The sequence below is a fragment of the Coregonus lavaretus genome (assembly GCF_964263955.1).
Source record: "Coregonus lavaretus genome assembly, chromosome: 12".
Lineage (NCBI taxonomy): Eukaryota > Metazoa > Chordata > Actinopteri > Salmoniformes > Salmonidae > Coregonus > Coregonus lavaretus.
In genome coordinates, this window is record NC_139999.1 from 16,255,285 (window position 1) to 16,276,304 (window position 21,020).

At 43.0% G+C, this 21,020-nt stretch overlaps 1 protein-coding gene across 1 annotated transcript in view; it reads left to right on the forward strand.

Annotated features, from left to right (window-relative positions):
- LOC311138428 (contactin-3-like) overlaps positions 1-19,130 on the forward strand; it is a gene marked incomplete at both ends in the record, with an annotated part of 37,567 nt that extends 18,437 nt beyond the window's left edge. The window contains 15 exons of the mRNA XM_084173110.1: positions 2,195-2,331; positions 2,760-2,889; positions 3,532-3,682; positions 4,188-4,315; positions 5,137-5,312; positions 10,420-10,537; positions 12,279-12,437; positions 12,530-12,679; positions 14,446-14,516; positions 15,383-15,617; positions 16,008-16,117; positions 17,503-17,689; positions 17,969-18,081; positions 18,348-18,513; positions 19,024-19,130. Coding sequence (XP_084029236.1) covers positions 2,195-2,331; positions 2,760-2,889; positions 3,532-3,682; positions 4,188-4,315; positions 5,137-5,312; positions 10,420-10,537; positions 12,279-12,437; positions 12,530-12,679; positions 14,446-14,516; positions 15,383-15,617; positions 16,008-16,117; positions 17,503-17,689; positions 17,969-18,081; positions 18,348-18,513; positions 19,024-19,130 — 2,138 coding nt within the window. The remainder of the gene's footprint in view (positions 1-2,194; positions 2,332-2,759; positions 2,890-3,531; positions 3,683-4,187; positions 4,316-5,136; positions 5,313-10,419; positions 10,538-12,278; positions 12,438-12,529; positions 12,680-14,445; positions 14,517-15,382; positions 15,618-16,007; positions 16,118-17,502; positions 17,690-17,968; positions 18,082-18,347; positions 18,514-19,023) is intronic.
- Positions 19,131-21,020: the final 1,890 nt, after the last annotated feature.

Sequence of the window (21,020 nt, forward strand, 5' to 3'; positions counted from 1 at the left end):
TCCTGAGGGGGAAGAATCGCTGTTGCGCCTTCTTCAGGACTGTGCATGTGTGAGTGGACCATTTTAAGTCCTTAGTGATTTGGACACAGAGGAACTTGAAGCTCTAGACCGCTCCACTGCAGCCCCATCGATGTGGATGGGGGCGTGCTCCCCCCCTCTCCCCCCTCCCATTTCCTGTAGTCCACGATCAGCTCCTTGGTCTTACTGATGTTGAGGGAGAGGTTGTTGTCCTGGCACCACACTGCCAGGTCACTGACTCCCTGTAGGCTGTCTCATCGTTGCCGGTGATCAGGCCTACCACCGTCGTGTCGTCAGCAAACCTGATGATGGTGTTGGTGTTGTACGTGGCCACGCAGTCGTGGGTGAACAGGGAGTACAGGAAGGGACTAAGCACACACCTGTGGGGCACCCGTGTTGAGGGTCAGCGTGGCGGAGGTGATGTTGCTTACCCTCACCACCTGGGATTGGCCCATCAGGAAGTCCAGGATCCAGTTGCAGAGCGAGGTGTTCAGGCTTGGTGACGATCTTGGAGGGGACAATGGTGTTGAACGCTGAGCTGTAGTCAATGAACAGCATTCTGATATAGGTATTCCTCTTATCTAGGTGGGTGAGGGCAGTGTGGAGTGCAATTGCGATTCCATCGTATATGGATCTGTTGGGTGGTATGCAAATTGGAGTAGGTCTAGGGTGTCTGGGATGATGGAGTTGATGTGTGCGATAACCAGCCTTTCAAAGCACTTCATGATTACAGAAGAGTGCTACAGGGCGGTAGTCATTGTGGCATGAAGCCTTAGAGTTCTTGGGAACAGGAATGAAGCATTTTATAACATGTGGGGATGACAGACTGGGACTAGGAGAGGTTGAAAATTACTGTGAATATGCTAAATGATCTGCGCATGCTCTGAGAACGTGCCCTGGAATGTTGACCTGATTAAAGACCTTTTCTCACATCAGCCTCAGAGAGCGAGATCACCCAGTCATCTGGGTCGGTGGGGCCCCTCACGCACAGTATGGTGTTGTTATTGTTGAAGCGTGCATAAAATGCATTGAGTTAATCTGGAAGAGAGGCATTGTTGGGCAGATCATGGCTGGGTCTTCCTTTGTAATCCGTGATGGACTGTAGCCCCTGCCACATGCGGTGGGCATCGGAGCCTGTGTAATATGATTCCACCTTATTCCTATATTGTCTTTTTGCTCATTTGATGACTCTGCGGAGGTCATAGACTTCTTGTACTTGTTCCTGTTCTCAGCCGTAGCCTCAGGGTTATCTGCGATAGCCCTGTGTGCGGTAGCCCTGACGTTTAGTTTAACGCCAACCTCTGTTAATCCAGGTGCTTTTGATTGGGGAAGCAGCAATCCTTCACTGTGGGGACAAAGTCGCAGATTAATTTCCTTATGAAGCCGGTGACGGAGGTGGTTAGTTCGTTGATGTTATCGGCAGAGTCTAGGAGTCATGATCTGATTTGCCAAATGGCGGACGAGGGAGGGCCTTGTTGATGCTTGCTTGTGGGTAGAGTAACAGTGGTCTAGGACTTAATTGCCCCTAGTGGCGAGGGAGGCATGTTGATGGAAGTTGGGCATCACGTGTCTTAATGACGCAGAATTAAAATCAACGGCGACAAGAAAGGCAGCCTCCAGATGTAAGTTTCCTCCTTGTTTATAACCTCGTACAGTTCGCTAAGTGCCAGCTTGTTATATTTCTTGTCTTGAGGTGGGATGTATACAACAGTCACGAAAACAGCTGAAAACTCCGTCAGGAGGTAGAAGAGTCGGCATTTGACCATCAGGCATTCCAAGACGGGTGAACAATGGGTCGAGACTTCCACTGTGCTACAGTCAGCACACCATTTGCTGTTGATGAAGAGGCATACCCCGCCCCCCCCCCTCTTGATTTCCCTGACTCTACTGTCCTGGCCGTTCGGTGAATGATGGAATATTCATTCAAACTATTTTTTATTTTACCTTTATTTAACTAGGCAAGTCAGTTAAGAACAAATTCTTATTCACAATGACGTCCTACACCAGCCAAACCCGGACGACGCTGGGCCAATTGTGCGCCACTCTATAATGCTGATATTATGTCAGCGGTCCATGATAACAATTTATTTTCAGTCTTGGCTCCGTTGTCCTTTTAATCGTCATTATGTCTTTGGAATCCCTGTCCCTGACATCTGCATATTCCCTCTTTTCATAGCGAAACCCCATTGGCTCCAGACAATGATCGACGGCGCCCTGTCCATTGAGGAGAACCTGTTCTGGGAGTGTAAGGCAAACGGGAAGCCCAAGCCCTCCTACAGTTGGCTGAGGAATGGAGACAACCTAATGGCAGAGGTATGTATGGAGTCCTGCACGTGAAACCACATCAGCATCTCCACATAGTGTGCCGTGGTTCAGGATCTCTGAACAGCTGATAGGTTTCAAATTCAGTCAGAGTAAGACATCAACAGAAAAATGTATCTGACTTGTTTTAGTGGCTTTTCCAACTTGATGGCCATGGGAAGAATAGCTTATTAGTGGTCTACTGGTATTGACAACATCACTTTCTTTGTTTTTATTGAAGCTGCAGGTCAGCATTTTCTACCCCCTCACCCTATCCTAGTCCCAATCTGAGCATACATACAAGAACAGGGTGCTATGAAGTGTTTTTTCTTCCCCTCTCTTGTCTCTTCATATTGTACAAGTAATTGCATTTGCGCCTGTGGACATAAGAGTCTGCTCCAGCGATACATATGCAGATCTGCTTGCTTTGTCGTCCACAGGGCCGGGTGCAAATCGAAAACGGGGCTCTCTCCATAGCAGCATTAAACCTGTCAGATGCCGGGATGTATCAGTGTGTAGCTGAAAACAAACATGGCATTATTTATTCCAGCGCTGAGCTAATGGTGTTAGGTAAGATAGCTTTCCTCTCTGATTTTTATGTGTCTAGATTGCTGTGTGTTTGATCATATTCTTAAATATAATACTAGCACCCTGCCATTGCCATTTTCTACGTTCACTCGCAGCCTCATTTGATGCCACTTCGGCTCCAGAGTCGAAAATATGAATCTGATGGAGTATCTTATTTTACTTTCATTAATTTCATCATATTGATTTTGATACTAGAAACACATTGCACAGTGGCATCAGAGGGCTTTCTCATGTAGATGACATATCGATTTATTCGGAGAGCTTTGCTGAGTTCTATCTATCTGACTGACCGGATGAGAAATCCAATTCGGTCCTGCTATTTAATGACACTGGGGGTCTCCGATGATGACTGACAAAACGTGACGATGACAGACAAAGCCCAACGTTTAGAGAAGCCCATAGTGTGTAGTGAGGACTGGTCTCTATGGTGGAAGGGGGATATGGCTTCATCACTGAAGCCCTGGAGCAGTTCCTATGGAGATCATGGTTTTTATGCCAGAGGATAGGGGAAGGAGGTAGGGAATGAGTCAATCTCAGCTCAGCACAGTTGATCTGGGAGTTGGTTCAAGTTGTCTTCCTCCCCTATCCCCCCCCCCCCCCCCCCCCCCCCCGTGTCTCCTATAGCATCACCTCCCAGTTTCTCCAAGAATCCACTGAAGGCCCTGCTGAAAGCTCGCTCAGGCAGTGAAGTGGCTCTAGAGTGCAAGCCCCAAGCCTCGCCCCGGGCAATTAGCTTGTGGAAGAAAGGCAATGAGATCTTGCAGAGAAACGAGAGGTAGTGTGAAACCCAGCATGAATTCTCTCTCATTCACATTCAAAAAGGGCAGTTGTGTGTGATTATAATATTTGCAGACGTGTGGATGAATAGGAGGAAAGGCTGATGAGAAGAAAACAAACCCCTGGAGAAATGTAGATATAGATAGTATATGTTGTATGCAGCTTCTGTGCGTATTGAATGCTTAGCTTATGCAAATACCAACATTTCAGTCATTCAGGCTTTCAGTCAGGCTTATTTTGTTTAAATACAAAAATTAACATGCAGATAACCATCTCTTGGATGATAAGCCTGGGGAGAATGATTGGCATTAGGACACCAATTTCACAGGAAATTGCAAAATGCAAAGTCGATTTTCAGTTTTCTCTGTTGGAATACAAGGACAATTTGAAATGATGTTGAAACGAAGGCAATTATGCATCCTAGCACTTGGACTGGATTCAGAAACGGCTCTTCAATTATTTACCCAAGCAACAGCTCAGAATCTCTGTTACTTATCCCCTAGGATTACTCTGCTTCCCAACGGGACACTGAAGATTGTCAACGCAACCAGGAGGGATGCGGGGAGCTACACATGCATCGCTAAGAATCAATTTGGGACTGCGAGCACCACTGGAAGACTCCTTATCACAGGTGTGGGATCATAACGGGTTCTCACAATAAGCCCGAGGCATCTCCCAAAAACCATTCACTTTGGTTCATGATTTTAACGTAATTGCAATTTTTTTTACATCAATAGCTGTCCTTATTGTCGGATATTTTGATGTACTGTCTTGTACTGATAATTGTACTAATAATCCCAGCCTAACATCTAATGAAAGTGATCGTTACTATTCTGTCCCTACAACTTCAATTGGTCATTACTATTTTGTCTGTACACTGTCAAGGTTGTTATTTTGTAATTAAAGTAATTGGAATTGATTTCACTAGAGAGAGTGGTTATATAGGCAATAAGTTATTGTACCGCAATTAAGTAAAGGTCATTATTAATGGGTGCGGTGACGTAATGTGTTGGTGCAGTTATCGGGTACATGATTTGTAAACGTCCGTCACCACCTCCATTGTTTTTCTCAGTAGCTTTTTTAGGTCATACGCCAGCAGCTGAACCCTTTAATCTAATGGAATTTAATTATCCTGACCTTTCCCTTACAAGGCTCCCGTACTCCACTGCAGCCACCATTGGGAATGTATTCTGCTTGCATAATCCTACTTCAAACATTTCGCCCCCAAATTGACCATGCAAATACGAAGTGTCAACCAGAAATGATGTTAAATGTTAGTGAGGCAACAATAGTTTGAAAGTTAAGTTCTAGAAGCAAGATACATGTAGCTATGGTGATCCTTGTCATAGTAATAGTTTGATATAGTTATAATCTTAAACACTAGAGTTTGAGCGTAATGGTTCCCACCCAGAAAGTATTAAGATGCATACTAAACTGTCATTGTCTGGACAGAGCCCACCAGAATCACCCAGAGGCCTGCTAACATGGAGATCATTGTTGGCGAGAGTATCGTGCTGCCCTGCCAGATTGCCAGCGATCCAGCCTTGGATGTGTCTTTCTCCTGGGCCTTCAACGGGCAGCTCATAGACTTCCATGGGGACGCCGACCATTTCGACAGAGTAGGAGGGGTGAGTCATCATTAGCAGTGGACAACTGCTGTGAGGCTATTGTACACTCTTAGAAAAAAGGGTTCCAAAAGGGTTCTTCAGCTGTTCCCATAGGAGAAACCTGTTTGGTTCCAGGTAGAATGCTTTTGAGTTCCATGTAGAACCCTCTGTAGAAAGGGTTCTACATGGAACCCAAAGGGGTTCTACCTGGAACCAAAAGGGTTCCACCTGGAACCAAAAAGGCTTCTTCAAAGGGTTATCCTATGGGGAAAGCCAAAGAACCCTTTTAGGTTCTAGATAGCACCTTTTTTTCTAAGAGTATGGCTAATTTGGAAACTGTATCATCTCTGTATAATAGGTTAGCTACCTCTTAAAAACATAAAAAAGCCCTATCGTCACATAGTAGGCTACTTTCAAGAAGGGTACTAATGAAGGATGTGTTGGGATCAAATCTTAGCAGCAGTCTCAGCATTGAAGTGTTGCTTCAATAGGCTATATTTAATTTCCATTGTTTCAAGCTATATTGCCTCTTTTTCAATTAATCTGCCATGTATATTTCGTCTCCCTGTCCATCGGACAGCTCAAATGAATTGCGATGTTATCCGTAAGACAATATAAAGGTGAAAAGCCACAGTATTTCATAGGAGATCATACTAATCCGTAAAGTGTTTCAACGGTGGAATAAGCCTGATCAATTAAAACTCTTTTTACTTTTCATCCCTCCAACTTCTAATTTCTCCACCTCAAGGGAGAACGTTTTGTTATCATCTCTCTTTGCTGTAATTGAATTTGCATACCTATTTATGAATCTTGTACCCTGAAATAATTTTATAATGAGTTGGCTGGCATTAACCAAGGGCAAGCCTTGGCACCTGTAAAATGTTCATTTCAAATCCTCATTCCTTGAATTAACGATAAGAGACTACTCTTTGTTGAAAATATGTGTTGAGTTTTGGTATTCATTTGTTCTGCACTTGTCTCTGCCAAATTGTTTTAGGGAATCATTTTTCACTGTTTTATGGATTCACTCTTCACCCCAGGTTCATTGTATGGATACAGTTTGAAAAAAAACTAAATGAATGGATTAAAGTTGAGGTTGATATCGGAGTTGAACCCCTCCAATGTCGTGGTCATGCTAAGTTCACTCCTGCGTGGATAGACAAATGGCAATTACAAATGACATTGACATGTGGACACACATAATGAGATACAGTTTTCACAGATTCCATATCCCCATGCCCAGGGAGATTACCAGCTCTTCTCAACAGCTTCTGATGAATTAATTCACATAATTAAACCAGATCTGCCTCATAGCTTCCTGCCTGCCAAGGCATGGGATTTAACCCCTTGTTCTCCAGTTAGACAGCTGCTGGCTGGCATGTCAGTGGTAGACATGGCATGAGCATGTTAGCCTGTCAGAGGAGAGGAGTGCCATGCCGTCCCTTAGCTACACATAAGTGCCGCTTTGCTCCGCTTGGTCTTTGACTCCGAGAGGTGAGGATCCTCAGGCCGTTCATTAGAGGGTCTTCACGGATCCACCTGTACCCGAATACCCGAGACCCGATCCAGGTTCCGAGCGGATCCGGATCCACAACTCTAAATAATGTCACGGGTCTGGGTTGGAACTGATATGATTGTCATGGGTCTCAGGTATGTGTCTTCGGGTCCGTTTGGAATGGGTCTCTATATAAAAAATAATGTATTTATGCATATCGGGTCCGGGTGGGAAAGCCCCAGGTCCATTTCGGAACGGGTCCAACTTTTTGGACCGATGAAGACCTCTAGCGTTCATACACAATTGCAGCCAAGCCGAGCTGTGATCACTGCCCAGTGAGTTGATGAAATCTGGCGTGACTTGAGTGTGACTAACCTGGCTAGCCCTCAGGTGAATCATCTCTGGACAAGCACACTCCATTTTAAAAGGAGTCCTGAAGGATGACATGCTGTGTATGTGTGACAGACCACTTCACCAAGTGAACATTGGCTCTGGATTTTTAGAATGTGAGTCCATCTCCCCAGAGTGATGGGTAGCTTTGCTATGTGCCTAATAATTAACTGCAGATACAGTGACTTGAGAAAGTATTCATACCCCTTGACCTATTCCACATGTTGTTGTTTTACAGCCTGAATTCAAAAGGGATTAAATAGCTTTTTTTCTCTCACTCATCTACACACAATACCCCATAATGACAAAGTGAAAACATGTTTTTAGACATTTTTGCAAATTTATTGAAAATGAAATACAGAAATATCTAATTTCCATAAGTATTCACACCCCTGAGTCAATACTTCGTAGAAGCACCTTTGGCTGCGAATACAGCTTTGAGTCGTCTTTGGTATGTCTGTATCAGCTTTACACATCTGGATTTGGGGATTTTCTCCCATTCTTCCTTGCAGATTTTCTCAAGCTCTGTTAAATTAGATGGGGAGCGGTGGTGAACAGCAATCTTCAAGTCTTTCCACAGATTGTCAGTGGGATTCAAGTGTGGGCTTTGTCTGGGCCACTCAAGGACGTTCACATTCTTGTTCTGAAGCCATTCAATAGTTGCTTTGGTTGTATGCTTGTCCTGTTGGAACGTACATTTTTGCACTCAGAAGCAGGTTCTCTTCAAGTATTTGCCTGTATTTGACTCCATTCATTGTTCCCTCTGTCCTTACCAGTCTCCCAGTCCCTGCCACTGAGAAGCATCCCAATAGCATAATGCTGCCACCATCATGCTTCACAGTAGGGATGATGTTAGACGGGTGATGAGCAGCATTCAGGCCAAAGAGTAAAATGTTTGGCTCATCAGACCACTGAATCTTTTGCCTTATGCTCTCAGAGTCTTTCACATGCCTTTTTCTCAGGAATGGCTTCCGTATGGCCACTCTCCCATAAAGCCCAGATTGTTAAAGTGTTGTAGAGATTGTTGTCCTTCTGGCAGGTTCTCCCATCTCAGCTAAGGAACTCTGATGTTCTGTCAGAGTGATCATTCGGTTCTTGGTCACCTCCCTGACCAATGTCCTTCTTGCCTGGTTGCTCAGTTTTATTCGGACGGCCAGCTCTAGGCAGAGTCTGGGTAGTTCCATATTTTTTCAATTTCCCAATGATGGAGATCAATATGCTCTTGGAAACTTTAAACACTCTAGAAATTGTTTTGTACCCTTCCCCAGATATATGCCTCATCACAATTCTATCTCGGAGATCTACGGACAGTTCCTTGTACTTCATGGTATAGTTTCTGCTCTGACGTGCTGTCAACTGTGGGACCTTGTATAGACAGTTGTGTTTCTTTCTAAATCATGTCCAAACAATTGAATTGGACACAGGTGGACTCAAAACAAGTTGTAGTGACAGCTCAAGGATGATCAAAGGGAATTGGATGTACCTTAGCTCAATTTGGAGTGTCACAGCAAAGGGGTGTGAATATTTATGTAAATGAGATATTTCTGTATTTAATATTCAATAAATTAGCTAACATGTTTTCACTTTGTCATTATGGGGTATTGTGTGTAGATGAATATATATATACATATATATATATATATATATATATATATATATATATATATATATATATATATATATATATATATATATAGGGCTGTCAAATGATTAACATTTTTAATCAAATTAATCAGAATTTTCAGTGGATTAATCATGATTAATCACTATTTGCAAATACACCTGAATCCTAACCATTTTTTTTCTGAAATGCATACCAAAAGATAAATAACAGGACACAGATACATAATTTTCATATTATGTCTGTTTATTAACACAGCCAAATAATGGTGTTTTAAATCAAGCTGAAACATACTACACACCATAATATTTTTCTTTGGCTGTGGCTCTTGACGGTGGCTTATAGAATGAGTCTTGAGACGCCACTTGCAAAACATCAAGGAAACCTGAGTCTTCTACAATGCTAATGGGTCTACAATCCTTTGCAATCCATTTTGCTATTGTGTTGGTCAAATTATCTGAGGTTGATTTTGTTAATTGCCTGCAAACATTCAGCGTGGTCTGGCGCAAACCACTTGCTGAATCTGACGGCCCAGCAAACGCATGTTTGGCGTTGACATGGTACTTCAAGCTTGAACAGCTCCGGTGAAATTGAAACTCCTTCTTACAAATCTTGCAAATAACCTTGTACTTGTTAACTGTACCATCATCATTCTTTTTATATTTGAATCCGTCAATAGGCCCACTTTGCTCACCTTGCTCCATCTCGCCTCTAGCTCCCAACCACTTTCCTGACCTGAATAATTTGTCACACTGCGCATGCGTGAAATGCGTTAAAAAAATTGACGTAATTAACAGCAAACAACTAATTAACGTCGTTAACGCGCTATTTTTGACAGCCCTAATATATATATATATATATATATATATAATTAATAAATGTTTTATTCAGGCTCTAACAACAAAATGCGGAATTAGTCAAGGGTTATGAATACATTCTGAAGACACTGTAAATATGATCCCAAATCAATCACATATGAAGACATTTTACTTGTATCGCTCTTCCACATTAACTTATATAACTGTACTAAGCCTCCATGGCAGACGGGAAAATGTACAGAAGCTATTTCATCACATCTCGCTCATCTTTGGGTTTTTCAACAGTTTATCAGTTTTAGGATCTCAAAGAGCACACGGTTTTATATAGAACAATATTAGCTCCTAGTCTGTGAGACGTAATCATTTCTTATCTACTCTGGCTTATGTAATTATGGAATAATTAGGATCATCTTGCCAATTAGCCGGAATGTGTTTGTCTGTTTTGTGGGTCTTGTGCGAGGCTGAGTAGGGGAACATGCAGTGCCTGAAGGGTAGCTGACAGGATTGTTTGTTTAGAACACAGCTGACGTTCTTGTTGGTTCCTGTGTGTCACAAGACTCAGTGGCCTGAGGACCACATGCAGCTCTGTGCACAGAGCTTCCTCAATGTTAAAGCTACAGTCACACTTAAAAAGAAAAATACATGTTCTGTAATGTAATACATGTATTTATTAGTCAACCTGCAGTAGGATCATGCATGCAATTGCTCAGATAGAATGATGAAACAGTTCAGAGTGTATTTCCTTTAGATTTCTGGATCTTACACCAGATATTCTTGTTTTTGTGTTATTGTTATCCCTTATAGAGCATTTCAGGAGATCTGATGATTCGTAACATCCAGCTGAATCACGGGGGGAAATATGTCTGTGTTATCGACACCGACGTGGAGAACTTGTCCGCTTCGGCCATCTTGGTTGTGAAAGGTAAGAGAACCGACTGTTAAGGTTGTAAGGGTTCCTTTATGGAATTCAAGTTGAGTTCACTCTGGCTATGAGATTCACATTTGTACAGGGACTCATTTCTCAGAAGTGATGACTTTTTAAAAGTTCTTTAGAAAAGTCTGAATGTCGAAATACAATATAGTGTCGGCTGTGAATGTTTGACCTTAGAGTTTGCAATGAAAAATATCGTAAGCAGTTTGACAGAATTAAAATTGATTCATGGAATAAATTGGAGCTGAAATTGGAATCTAGATGGCATACTTCATTTTATAGGCCTATATGAAGAATATTGGTTAATTAAACTTGCTGTCAAGCTACCTTTATGACAAATAGGATGCTGTATTCATATTTTGGTGTGAACTGTGCAGACACATATACATCTATATAATATCTATAAATATCTTACATATTTTGTTTTTACATTTCATGACATGGCATGTTATACAATGTAATGATATGTGGTATTTGTGTAATGAGAACATTGAATTTTTATGACATCTTTTTGAAATAATTGAAAGACAATATTTGGCATCGCTGAATTTGATAATGTCACACACTGTGGCACTTGTACATTTGTGATGGCAGCTTCCACAGTGGTAGTTGATATGTTTTTGGAGTAGCGTATCATATCTCATCATTGTAGCTTATCTCTAGTGATTTACATTGGTATGCACACCCATAACACCCTGTAATAGCTGTCCCAGATGTTTTGGAAAGCCATTGTTTATTACAGAGATAGCTTTAATTGGCTCATTTACATATCGGCAAAATACAATAGAAGCATCTGAATAATGGAACAATGGAGCAAACAACAACATCATGGCATGCACCCATCTTTGGAGTAGATATCCATGAACACTCTCTGTCATTCTTTGCCTCTCAATGTTGCGGTCTCTCTCACTCAATCTGTTTCTCGCTCTCTATCTCTCTTTCTCTCTCACACTCTTTCTCACTTCCTCTCACTGTCCATCTTTCTAACACAAGCATATGTTTAACAAATTGTCCCCTCCCATGTTCCTGTCTGGTGTTAGTGATCCAATGTTCTTAATCACTTCTCAGCCTCACATATCACATGTCTGCATTAAAGGTCCCTGTGAAGCCGGCCCAAGGACACAGCCCTTAATTAGAGGGAGTGTGATGGCATTGGGCCAGCTGTAAAGGCAAGAGGATGATGAGTTGGGAATGGGGGCGTGGTGTTGGTGGTGCCTATGGTGGGGGTGTTGGTGGTGGGGGTGGTGGTGGTTTTTATGGTGGTGGTGGGGGTGTTGGTGGTGTTTATGGTGGTGGTGGTGGTGTTTATGGTGGTGGTGGGGTGGTGGTGGTGTCTATGGTTGTGGTGGTGGTGGTGTTTATGGAGGTGGTGGGGGTGTTGGTGGTGTTTATGGTGGTGGTGGTGGTGGTGTTTATGTTGGTGGTGGGGTGGTGGTGGTGTCTATGGTTGTGGTGTTTATGGTGGGGGTGGGGGTGTTGGTGGTGTTTATGGTGGTGGTGGGGGTGGGGGTGGTGGGGGTGTTTATGGGGGTGGTGGTGGTGTTTATGGTGGTGGTGGGGGTGGTGGTCGTGGGTGTGGTGGTGTTGGTGTGTTGGTGGTGTTTATGGTGGTGGTGGTGGTGTTTATGGTGGTGGTGGTGGGGGTGTTTATGGTGGTGGTGGTGGTGGTGGGGGTGTTTATGGTGGTGGTGCGGTGTGGAGGCTCACTTTGCTTATTGTCTGATTGAGTCAGGTCCCCCCGGGCCACCGGACACAGTAGCGGTGGAGGAGATCACAGATAGCACGGCCCAGCTCTCCTGGAGCCCCGGCAGGGACAACGGCAGCCCTATCACCGGCTACATCATCCAGGCCCGGACCCCCTTCACTGTGGGCTGGCAGGCTGTGGACACAGGTAGCTTATACACTTACCATACAGTACATAACAGAGCACACCATAACAATGCTTATCCAGCATGATAATAATGGTCTACTTTCCACTTCCAGTTCCTGAGGTGATCAATGGCAACACACTGACAGCCACTGTGGTGGGCCTGAACGCCTGGGTGGAGTATGAGTTCAGGGTGGTGGCCCGCAACAGTGTGGGCATGGGAGAGCCCAGTCCAGCCTCAGCCAAGACCAGGACAGAGGATACCAGTGAGTGTCTCTCCTCTACTCTCTCTAAAATACATACGCAGACACACACACACTAACACACACATACACATACTAACACGTACATACACACACTAACACACACATACACATACTAACACACTAACACACTAACACACACTAATACACACACACATACACACACATACACACAAATACTGTAGATATACACAGACCCCTGACATCTGACATGAAATGCTGCTTGAACCAGTTGCTGATGTGACAGATGTCTTGTGATGGACCATTTACTTTGGGCTGGCATCAGGATGCACATGAGCGGTCCACAAATCTGTTTTGCCACCACAGTGCTATGCACGAAACCGTTGTCAAGTAAAATGGCATTTTCTGAATATTAAACTTAACGGCTAAATCTAAAAAAAAGTTGTTTATTCTTTGTGACGTTTGGCAGTTGAGTAGGACCATATACTCCAAAACATGTCGGGTCGCTAGTATCAAGGGAAAAGTTTGTGGAGTGTAAAATAGAAAACAATATTGTGAATGCATTTTAAAGCTGTCTCATGAGGCTAAACCTATGGCATATACAGTGGCTTGCGAAAGTGTTCATCTTCAAGGCAAAACTGCTCCAGCTCCTTCAAGTTGGATGGGTTCCGCTGGTATACAGCAATCTTTAAGTCATACCACAGATTCTCAATTGGATTCCAAGACATTTAAATGTTTCCCCTTAAACCACTCGAGTGTTGCTTTAGCAGTATGCTTAGGGTCATTGTCCTGCTGGAAGGTGAACCTGCGTCCAAGTCTCAAATATCTGGAAGACTGAAACAGGTTTCCCTCAAGAATTTCCCTGTATTTAGCGACACCCATCATTCCTTCAATTCTGACCAGTTTCCCAGTCCCTGCCAATGAAAAACATCCCCACACTTTGATTCTGCCACCACCATGCTTCACTGTGGGGATGGTGTTCTCGGGTTGATGAGAGGTGTTGGGTTTGCGCCACACATTTTCCTTGATGGCCAAAAAGCTCAATTTTAGTCTCATCTGACCAGAGTACCTTCTTCCATATGTTTGGGGAGTCTCCCACATGGCTTTTGGCGAACACCAAACGTGTTTGCTTATTTTTTTCTTTAAGCAATGGCTTTTTTCTGGCCACTCTTCCGTAAAGCCCAGCTCTGTGGAGTGTACGGCTTAAAGTGGTCTTATGGACAGATACTCCAATCTCCACTGTGGAGCTTTGCAGCTCCTTCAGGGTTATCTTTGGTCTCTTTGTTGCCTCTCTGATTAATGCCCTCCTTGTTTTTGGTGGGCAGCCCTCTCTTGGCAGATTTGTTGTGGTGCCATATTCTTAAAATTTTTTAATAATGGATTTAATGGTGCTCCGTGGGATGTTCAACGTTTCTGATATATAACCCAACCCTGATCTGTACTTCTCCACAACATTTTCCCTGACCTGTTTGGAGAGCTCCTTGGTCTTCATGGTGCCACTTGCTTGGTGGTGCCTCTTGCACCCGATCTTATTTAGTGGCTTCATAGCAAAGGGGGTGAATACATATGCACGCACCAGTTTTCCGTTATTTATCTTTTAGGATTTTTTGAAACCAGCTATTTTTTTCATTTCATTTCACCAATTTGGATAATAATAAATAATAAATATTCATTTAAATTACAGGTTGTAATGCAACAAAATAGGAAAAACGCCAAGGGGGATGAATACTTTTACAAGGCACTGTAGTCCTGTAGTTCATCTCTGTTAACAGCCTTATAATTGCTCTCTTCTGGGCTTTGCCTTACAGTGCCTGATACAGCTCCCACTGATGTTGGAGGCGGAGGAGGCACAAAATCTGAATTAGTGATAACTTGGGAGGTAAGTCATCTGTCAGGTTTTGCTGTTCTCTACATAGCCGGGTAATGTTTTTATTGTTCTCTACATAGCCAGGTAATGGTTTTACTGTTCTCTCCATAGCCAGGTAATGGTTTTACGGTTCTCTCCATAGCCAGGTAATGGTTTTGCTTAATTGTGCAGAATTGAATGAAGCAATATTATAATCTGCACTAGAGCCAGCCCCTCTCTTCAGTGCTGGCCATGGAGTGCCATTTCTCCCTTCCAATGTGATTCAACTGAGGGACAGAGATTGTTTCTTTGAAGCCCACTTCATCCACAATTATGTGCTAATGCAGGGAGAAAAACATGAAAAAATCAGTGATTTCTGCTCATCTGTGGGTTGTGGTGTAGGTGTAAGCCAGGGATCATCAACTATATTCAGCTGTTGGCCAATTTATTATTGAGCGCATGGTCAGGGGGCCGGAGCATCATTACAAATAATTTGTAGACTGTAAGAAGTAAGAAGCCCAAGCAGATATAAGACAGTAAGAAGCCCAAGCAGATATAATATTTGACTAAAACATAATCATTTCAAAACTTGCTTACATTTGTATACGATCACATATATCTCTATTATGCGTGGGAATACTTTGGAACAGATTTTCTAAATTAAAATCACTTGGAGCTGATTTGCTGGTGTTTTTAATATAATAATTTTTTGCTCAGAACACTTGGGGGGCCAAATAAAATCACCGCCAGTTGGGGAATCCTTGTGTAAACACTACATCTAATCATTGCAATCACGGTTGAAGCCCTCTTTGGCAGGTGCTTGACGACAAACGCAGGGGTGTCAGTGTCTTGGCCTGTATGCGTTTTAATATCACTATAGTTTTGTGTTTCGCTCCCAGCCCGTGCCTGAGGAACTGCAGAATGGAGAGGGTTTCGGTTATATCATCGCCTTCCGGCCGCTGGGTGCCGTCACCTGGACACGAGCGGTCATCTCCACGCCTGGGGTGGCCCGATACATCTTCCGCAACGACACTATCCCACCTTTCTCGCCGTTCAATGTGAAGGTTGGGGCGTACAACAACCGTGGGGAGGGGCCTTTCAGTTCCATAGCCACAGTGTTCTCAGCAGAGGAAGGTAAAGGAAACGGCTGCCAGTGGAAGTCACACTCAAACAGCCCCTAATCTTTTCATTCTGGAGGCACAACCTTCTAAGTTGGTTCAGATACTTTCCCCCTCTCAAGCTGGGAGTGTCAACTTGATATTAGTTATTGCATCGGTAGATTACAGGAAATCCTAGCAGACACTTTCTACAATGGGCTGTCAGTGAGGTACTGTGTTAATTGAATTTGCCATGCAGATAGTCTTCCCGTATGTCAGTCACAGATCCCAATAAAAACCAAGCAGAGGCAAAATCTCTCTCCAGTGAAACTACAGGTCTATTCTCTGCTTTCCTCTCCTTCCTATTAGTGTGTTTGATGGTGTTGAATGAGTCTGTGGGGTTCTCACCAGCTCTCTATTTCTGCAGTACCCATTGAGGCTCCTAAGAGGGTTTGGGGCAGGAGTGTATCTGCAGCTCAAATTGAAGTGATATGGGAAGCCCTCCCCATCACCCCTGAAAGAGTGCTTGGTTATGAGGTAGGATTCACTAAATTTCCTCAATAAAACAACACATACACATTTCCATTTCTAGTGTTTATATGGAAATCAGTAGCTTTATTTCTTGAAATATCCCCTGGGATGCTGTGTACTGTAACATCTCACTGTATAAGATATCATGAGGAGTTCTGTAACGTCGACAACATCTTGTTAATATGTTGACTCCTATATGTACTGTATGTCACAGTATTGCTTACACACAGCTGCTCTAAAGACCACCACCATTTAGCTGCAGCAGCTTTTAAAGCCGGGTGAGAAAAGCTCTCATCCATCCATTTAAGAACGCAAGAAGAGCTTTTCCTTTTCTCCCAGTGCTCTTTCAATCCTTCTCACCTCTGCCCCTCGGAACAAAACCCTTTGGTTGCCATGGCACTGGCTATATTGTGTTGATACAATAGTGCTATCAGGTCAGCAAACAGGATTTGAGAGAGAGGGGCTTTTAAGGGGGTAAGCTGTTACTATGCATCTTGAGCCTTAGAGGTTGGGTACAGTGGAAGTCATAGGATTTAGAAAGAGATGACACCTTTCACAGACAGATGCATTAGTATTGTTGGTGTTAGTAGCCAAACTGGCAGGATAGGTAAAAACTGCTAGGCACAATAATAGGCCCATCATCTACAGTATGGATCTGTTTTTTTACTCCAGTACGGTATATTATAGAGTTTTTTACGTGAAAAGAATGGTATCTAATAGGTTAATTTAGTTGCATGGCTAAAACCAGGAATATAGATGTGCCTGTCCCAAGAGCAGACTTCACATTTTCTCTCTAATTATTTATTGACTTTACTCTTGTGTCACTTAATACCAGAAACATGAATATTGAAAATGAACCTAAGCTACTAGCATTGGATTATTTCATTTGCTTCATCAAATATATCTTCACCTGCACCGTTAATTGAAAGCTAATACCCTCAAGGAAAGTAATTAAGTTAAAGAGAATACAATATTCCTCCATGCTGTAGCTGGTTGTGTTAATTTCTAAGTACAGAAACTGTATTTTAATCATTGAAAATACAGATTTGTGAGGGGAATACATTTTATTGAACCAACAACAGGGGATCTTAAACACATTATTGTGACAAGAATATCCCTATACTGTGTCACACAAGCACTTTGTCATTTTACTTTGTGGGTTACTCTTGGGTGCCTTTGTAGAATGACCATGGGCTGATACAATTGAGGACCCAGATATCATTCACTGCGAAGCCAGTCCTCTACTGCACACTAAATGGCATTACAGATTGAATGATGAGGATGTTCTAATAATGTGATGAAGTGAATCACTTGTGAGAGTTAAAAAAATAATTCAATTGCTCATGTCTGATATCTCAATCTCTTGTTGTTTTCTTTCCATTGGTAAACAGGTGGTGTACTGGGAAGATGACACAAAGCCTGACACAGTAGGCAAAGTGAGAATCTCTGGAAACTACTCAGCGGTCAATGTGACTGGACTGAACGCTAACACACAGTATTACCTAGCTGTGTGCGCTTTTAACACTGCAGGGACAGGGCCACAGTCTATACCCATCAACGCCACCACCAAGAAGCCAGGTGAGTGAATCTCATTTACATTTACAATTTAGTCATTTAGCAGTTGCTCTTCTCTAGAACGACTTACAATTAGTGCATTCTTCTTAAGATAGCTAGGTGACACAACTACAATTATCACAGTCGTAGTAAGTACATTTTCCTTCAGCTGTTTGGGGGATTGTATATACATTTTTACTTAAAAATTTAGGGAGAACAGAAACTCATTATTTTGTAAAACTATTCACGTATTATATGAACATCTCTCTGTTCCTCTCTCTTTCCTCATCCCTTCTCTCTTAGCACCAGGCCAGCCTCCTTTGAATGTAGAGTGGACCATGATTGGCTCTCTGCTCACTCTACACTGGGGTCCTGTGATAGCCATGGAGACAGAGGCAGAGGTCATCGGATATCGTGTACGTCTCATGTCACTGTGGCTCTATTCTTTTGTCAAACACAACACGACCATCTCAAATCCACTCTTTCCATCATATTGGTAAGGTTTTCCACAGGGACAAAACATCCATAGCTCCAACCAGCCAGCCTCACTGTACTGTCACCAAGCATTAGGAGCCATCTTATCATCCTATAAGCAAAATCGAGTTTAAATTCCCTCACTCCTCACTGCTCATTTCAGCCCATCTTTCATTTTTGATTGTGTGTTTTGCATTGCCGTTTCTAGGTGCTGTTGAGAAGACACCGGTACAATGACGTAAACAGCATCGTAACAAACAAAACCAGGATGGAACTGACGCTGTCTCCCAACGACAACTACCTGATCCAGATCAAGGCCCTGAGTGAGGGCGGTGAAGGTGTGGGCAGCGAACCCATCCACATCCACAGATTAAGTATGTTTGCCATTTCCTCTCTCTCCCCTCTCCACTTCCTGTGTCCCTTGATAAAGCTTTGATGATTATTCAATCAGCCAAACAGAACATGTATTTTGGGCTCTTGCATCCCTCTTCAACCTTGTGTAATAGACTTATTTTGGGTGCAAGAAATGCGACCTTTTTAGAAATGCATGTGCAGTGCAATCCATCTCTGCCATTCCTTGTTGACTGCCCAGGTCTGCAGCATATAACATAGTACAACACCCCCCCCCCCCCCCCCCCCACACGCTAAAGAGATCTGCTCTCTGATGTGATATAAGCCTCATCATCTCTGTATACTTTAATGGCCTATCCTGTTGAAAGACATTAATAATGGAGCTAAGGAAAGCACTACATAATTCACAGTTGCCCTTTGATTTACAACGAATTGTCATCAAATTTAGAAAATAGAGACAGAAACATTTTTTGTTGAAAAGTGGAATTTTCAGTTCTTGAAGAGCTTCTCTGACTGCTGGTTTGTGGTTTCAGGCATGGGTGCACGGGGCTCGGGAGCGTCTAGTCTCAATCCGCTATCGCTGTCTCATCTCTCTGCATTCCTCATCAGCGCTCTCCTCCTCCTCAACTCCTCCTGGTGATGTCTGATCACAGTCATAGCCCTCCTACCGGCCCTCCTCTCTCCCTCTCCCTCTCCTCTAGCAGCCTGCTCCTGCATTCAGATGGGCATGGGTGCAACCCTCTGTGGCAGTGCTGGACAGAACAGGAATTTTGAAGGGGCCATGCATTGAATATTTAAATGACGGTCTGGTAGAAAACATGAATTTGTTTGCATGATATTTTACAGTTTCCTCTCATGTCATAAGTGCTGTCATGCTGTACAGTTGAAGTCGGAAGTTTACATACACTTAGGTTGGAGTCATTAAAACTCATTTTTCAACCACTCCACAAATGTCTTGTTAACAAACTATAGTTTTGGCAAGTCGGTTAGGACATCTACTTTGTGCATGACAAGTAATTTTTCCAACAATTGTTTACAGACAGATTATTTCACACACTAATTCACTGTATCACAATTCCAGTGGGTCAGAAGTTTACATACACTAAGTTGACTGTGCCTTTAAACAGCTTGGGAAAATTCCAGAAAATTATGTCATGGCTTTAGAAGCTTCTGATAGGCTAATTGACATCAGTTGAGTCAATTGGAGGTGTACCTGTGGATGTATTTCAAGGCCTACCTTCAAACTCAGCGCCTCTTTGCTTGACATCATGGGAAAATCAAAATAAATCAGCCAAGACCTCAGAAAATTGTTTTGTAGACCTCAACAAGTCTGGTTCATACTTGGGCGCAATTTCCAAACGCCTGAAGGTTAATCTGTACAAACAATAGTACGCAAGTATAAACACCATGGGACCACGCAGCCGTCATACCGCTCAGGAAGGAGACGCGTTCTGTCTTCTAGAGATGAATGTACTTTTGTGCGCAAAGTGCAAATCAATCCCAGAACAACAGCGAAGCACCTTGTGAAGATGCTGGAGGAAACAGGTACAAAAGTATCTATATCCACAGTAAAACAAGTCCTATATGAACATAACCTGAAAGGCTGCTCAGCAAGGAAGAAGCCACTGCTCCAAAACCGCCATAAAAAAAACCAGACTACGGTTTGCAACTGCACATGGGGACAAAGATCGTACTTTTTGGAGAAATGTCCTCTGGTCTGATGAAACAAAAATAGAACTGTTTGGCCATAATGACCGTCGTTATGTTTGGAGGAAAAAGGGGGTTGCTTGCAAGCCGAAGAACACCATCCCAACCGTGAAGCACGGGGGTGCCAGCATCATGCTGTGGGGGTGCTTTGCTGCAGGAGGGACTGGTGCACTTCACAAAATAGATGGCATCATGAGGAAGGAAAATTATGTGGATATATTGAAGCAACATCTCAAGACATCAGTCAGGAAGTTAAAGCTTGGTCGCAAATGGGTCTTCCAAATGGACATTGACCCCAAGCATACTTCCAAAGTTGTGGCAATATGGCTTATGTCAAGATATTGGAGTGGCCATCACAAAGCCCTGACCTCAATCCTATAGAAAGTTTGTGGGCAGAACTGAAAAGGCGTGTGCGAGCAAGGAGGCCTACAAACCTGACTCAGTTACACCAGCTCTGTCTGGAGGAATGGGCCAAAATTCACCCAACTTATTGTGGGAAGCTTGTGGAATGCTACCCGAAACGTTTGACCCAAGTTAAGCAATTTAAAGGCAATGCTACCAAATACTAATTGAGTGTATATAAACTTCTGACCCACTGGGAATGTGATTAAAGAAATATAAGCTGAAATAAATTGTTCTCTCTACTATTATTCTGACATTTCACATTCTTAAAATAAAGTGGTGATCCTAACTGACTAAAACAGGGAATTTTTTACTAGGATTAAATGTCAGGAATTGTGAAAAACTGAGTTTAAATGTAGTTGGCTAAGGTGTATGTAAACTTCCGACTTCAACTGTATATATGTTTGACACTGATCCTTGA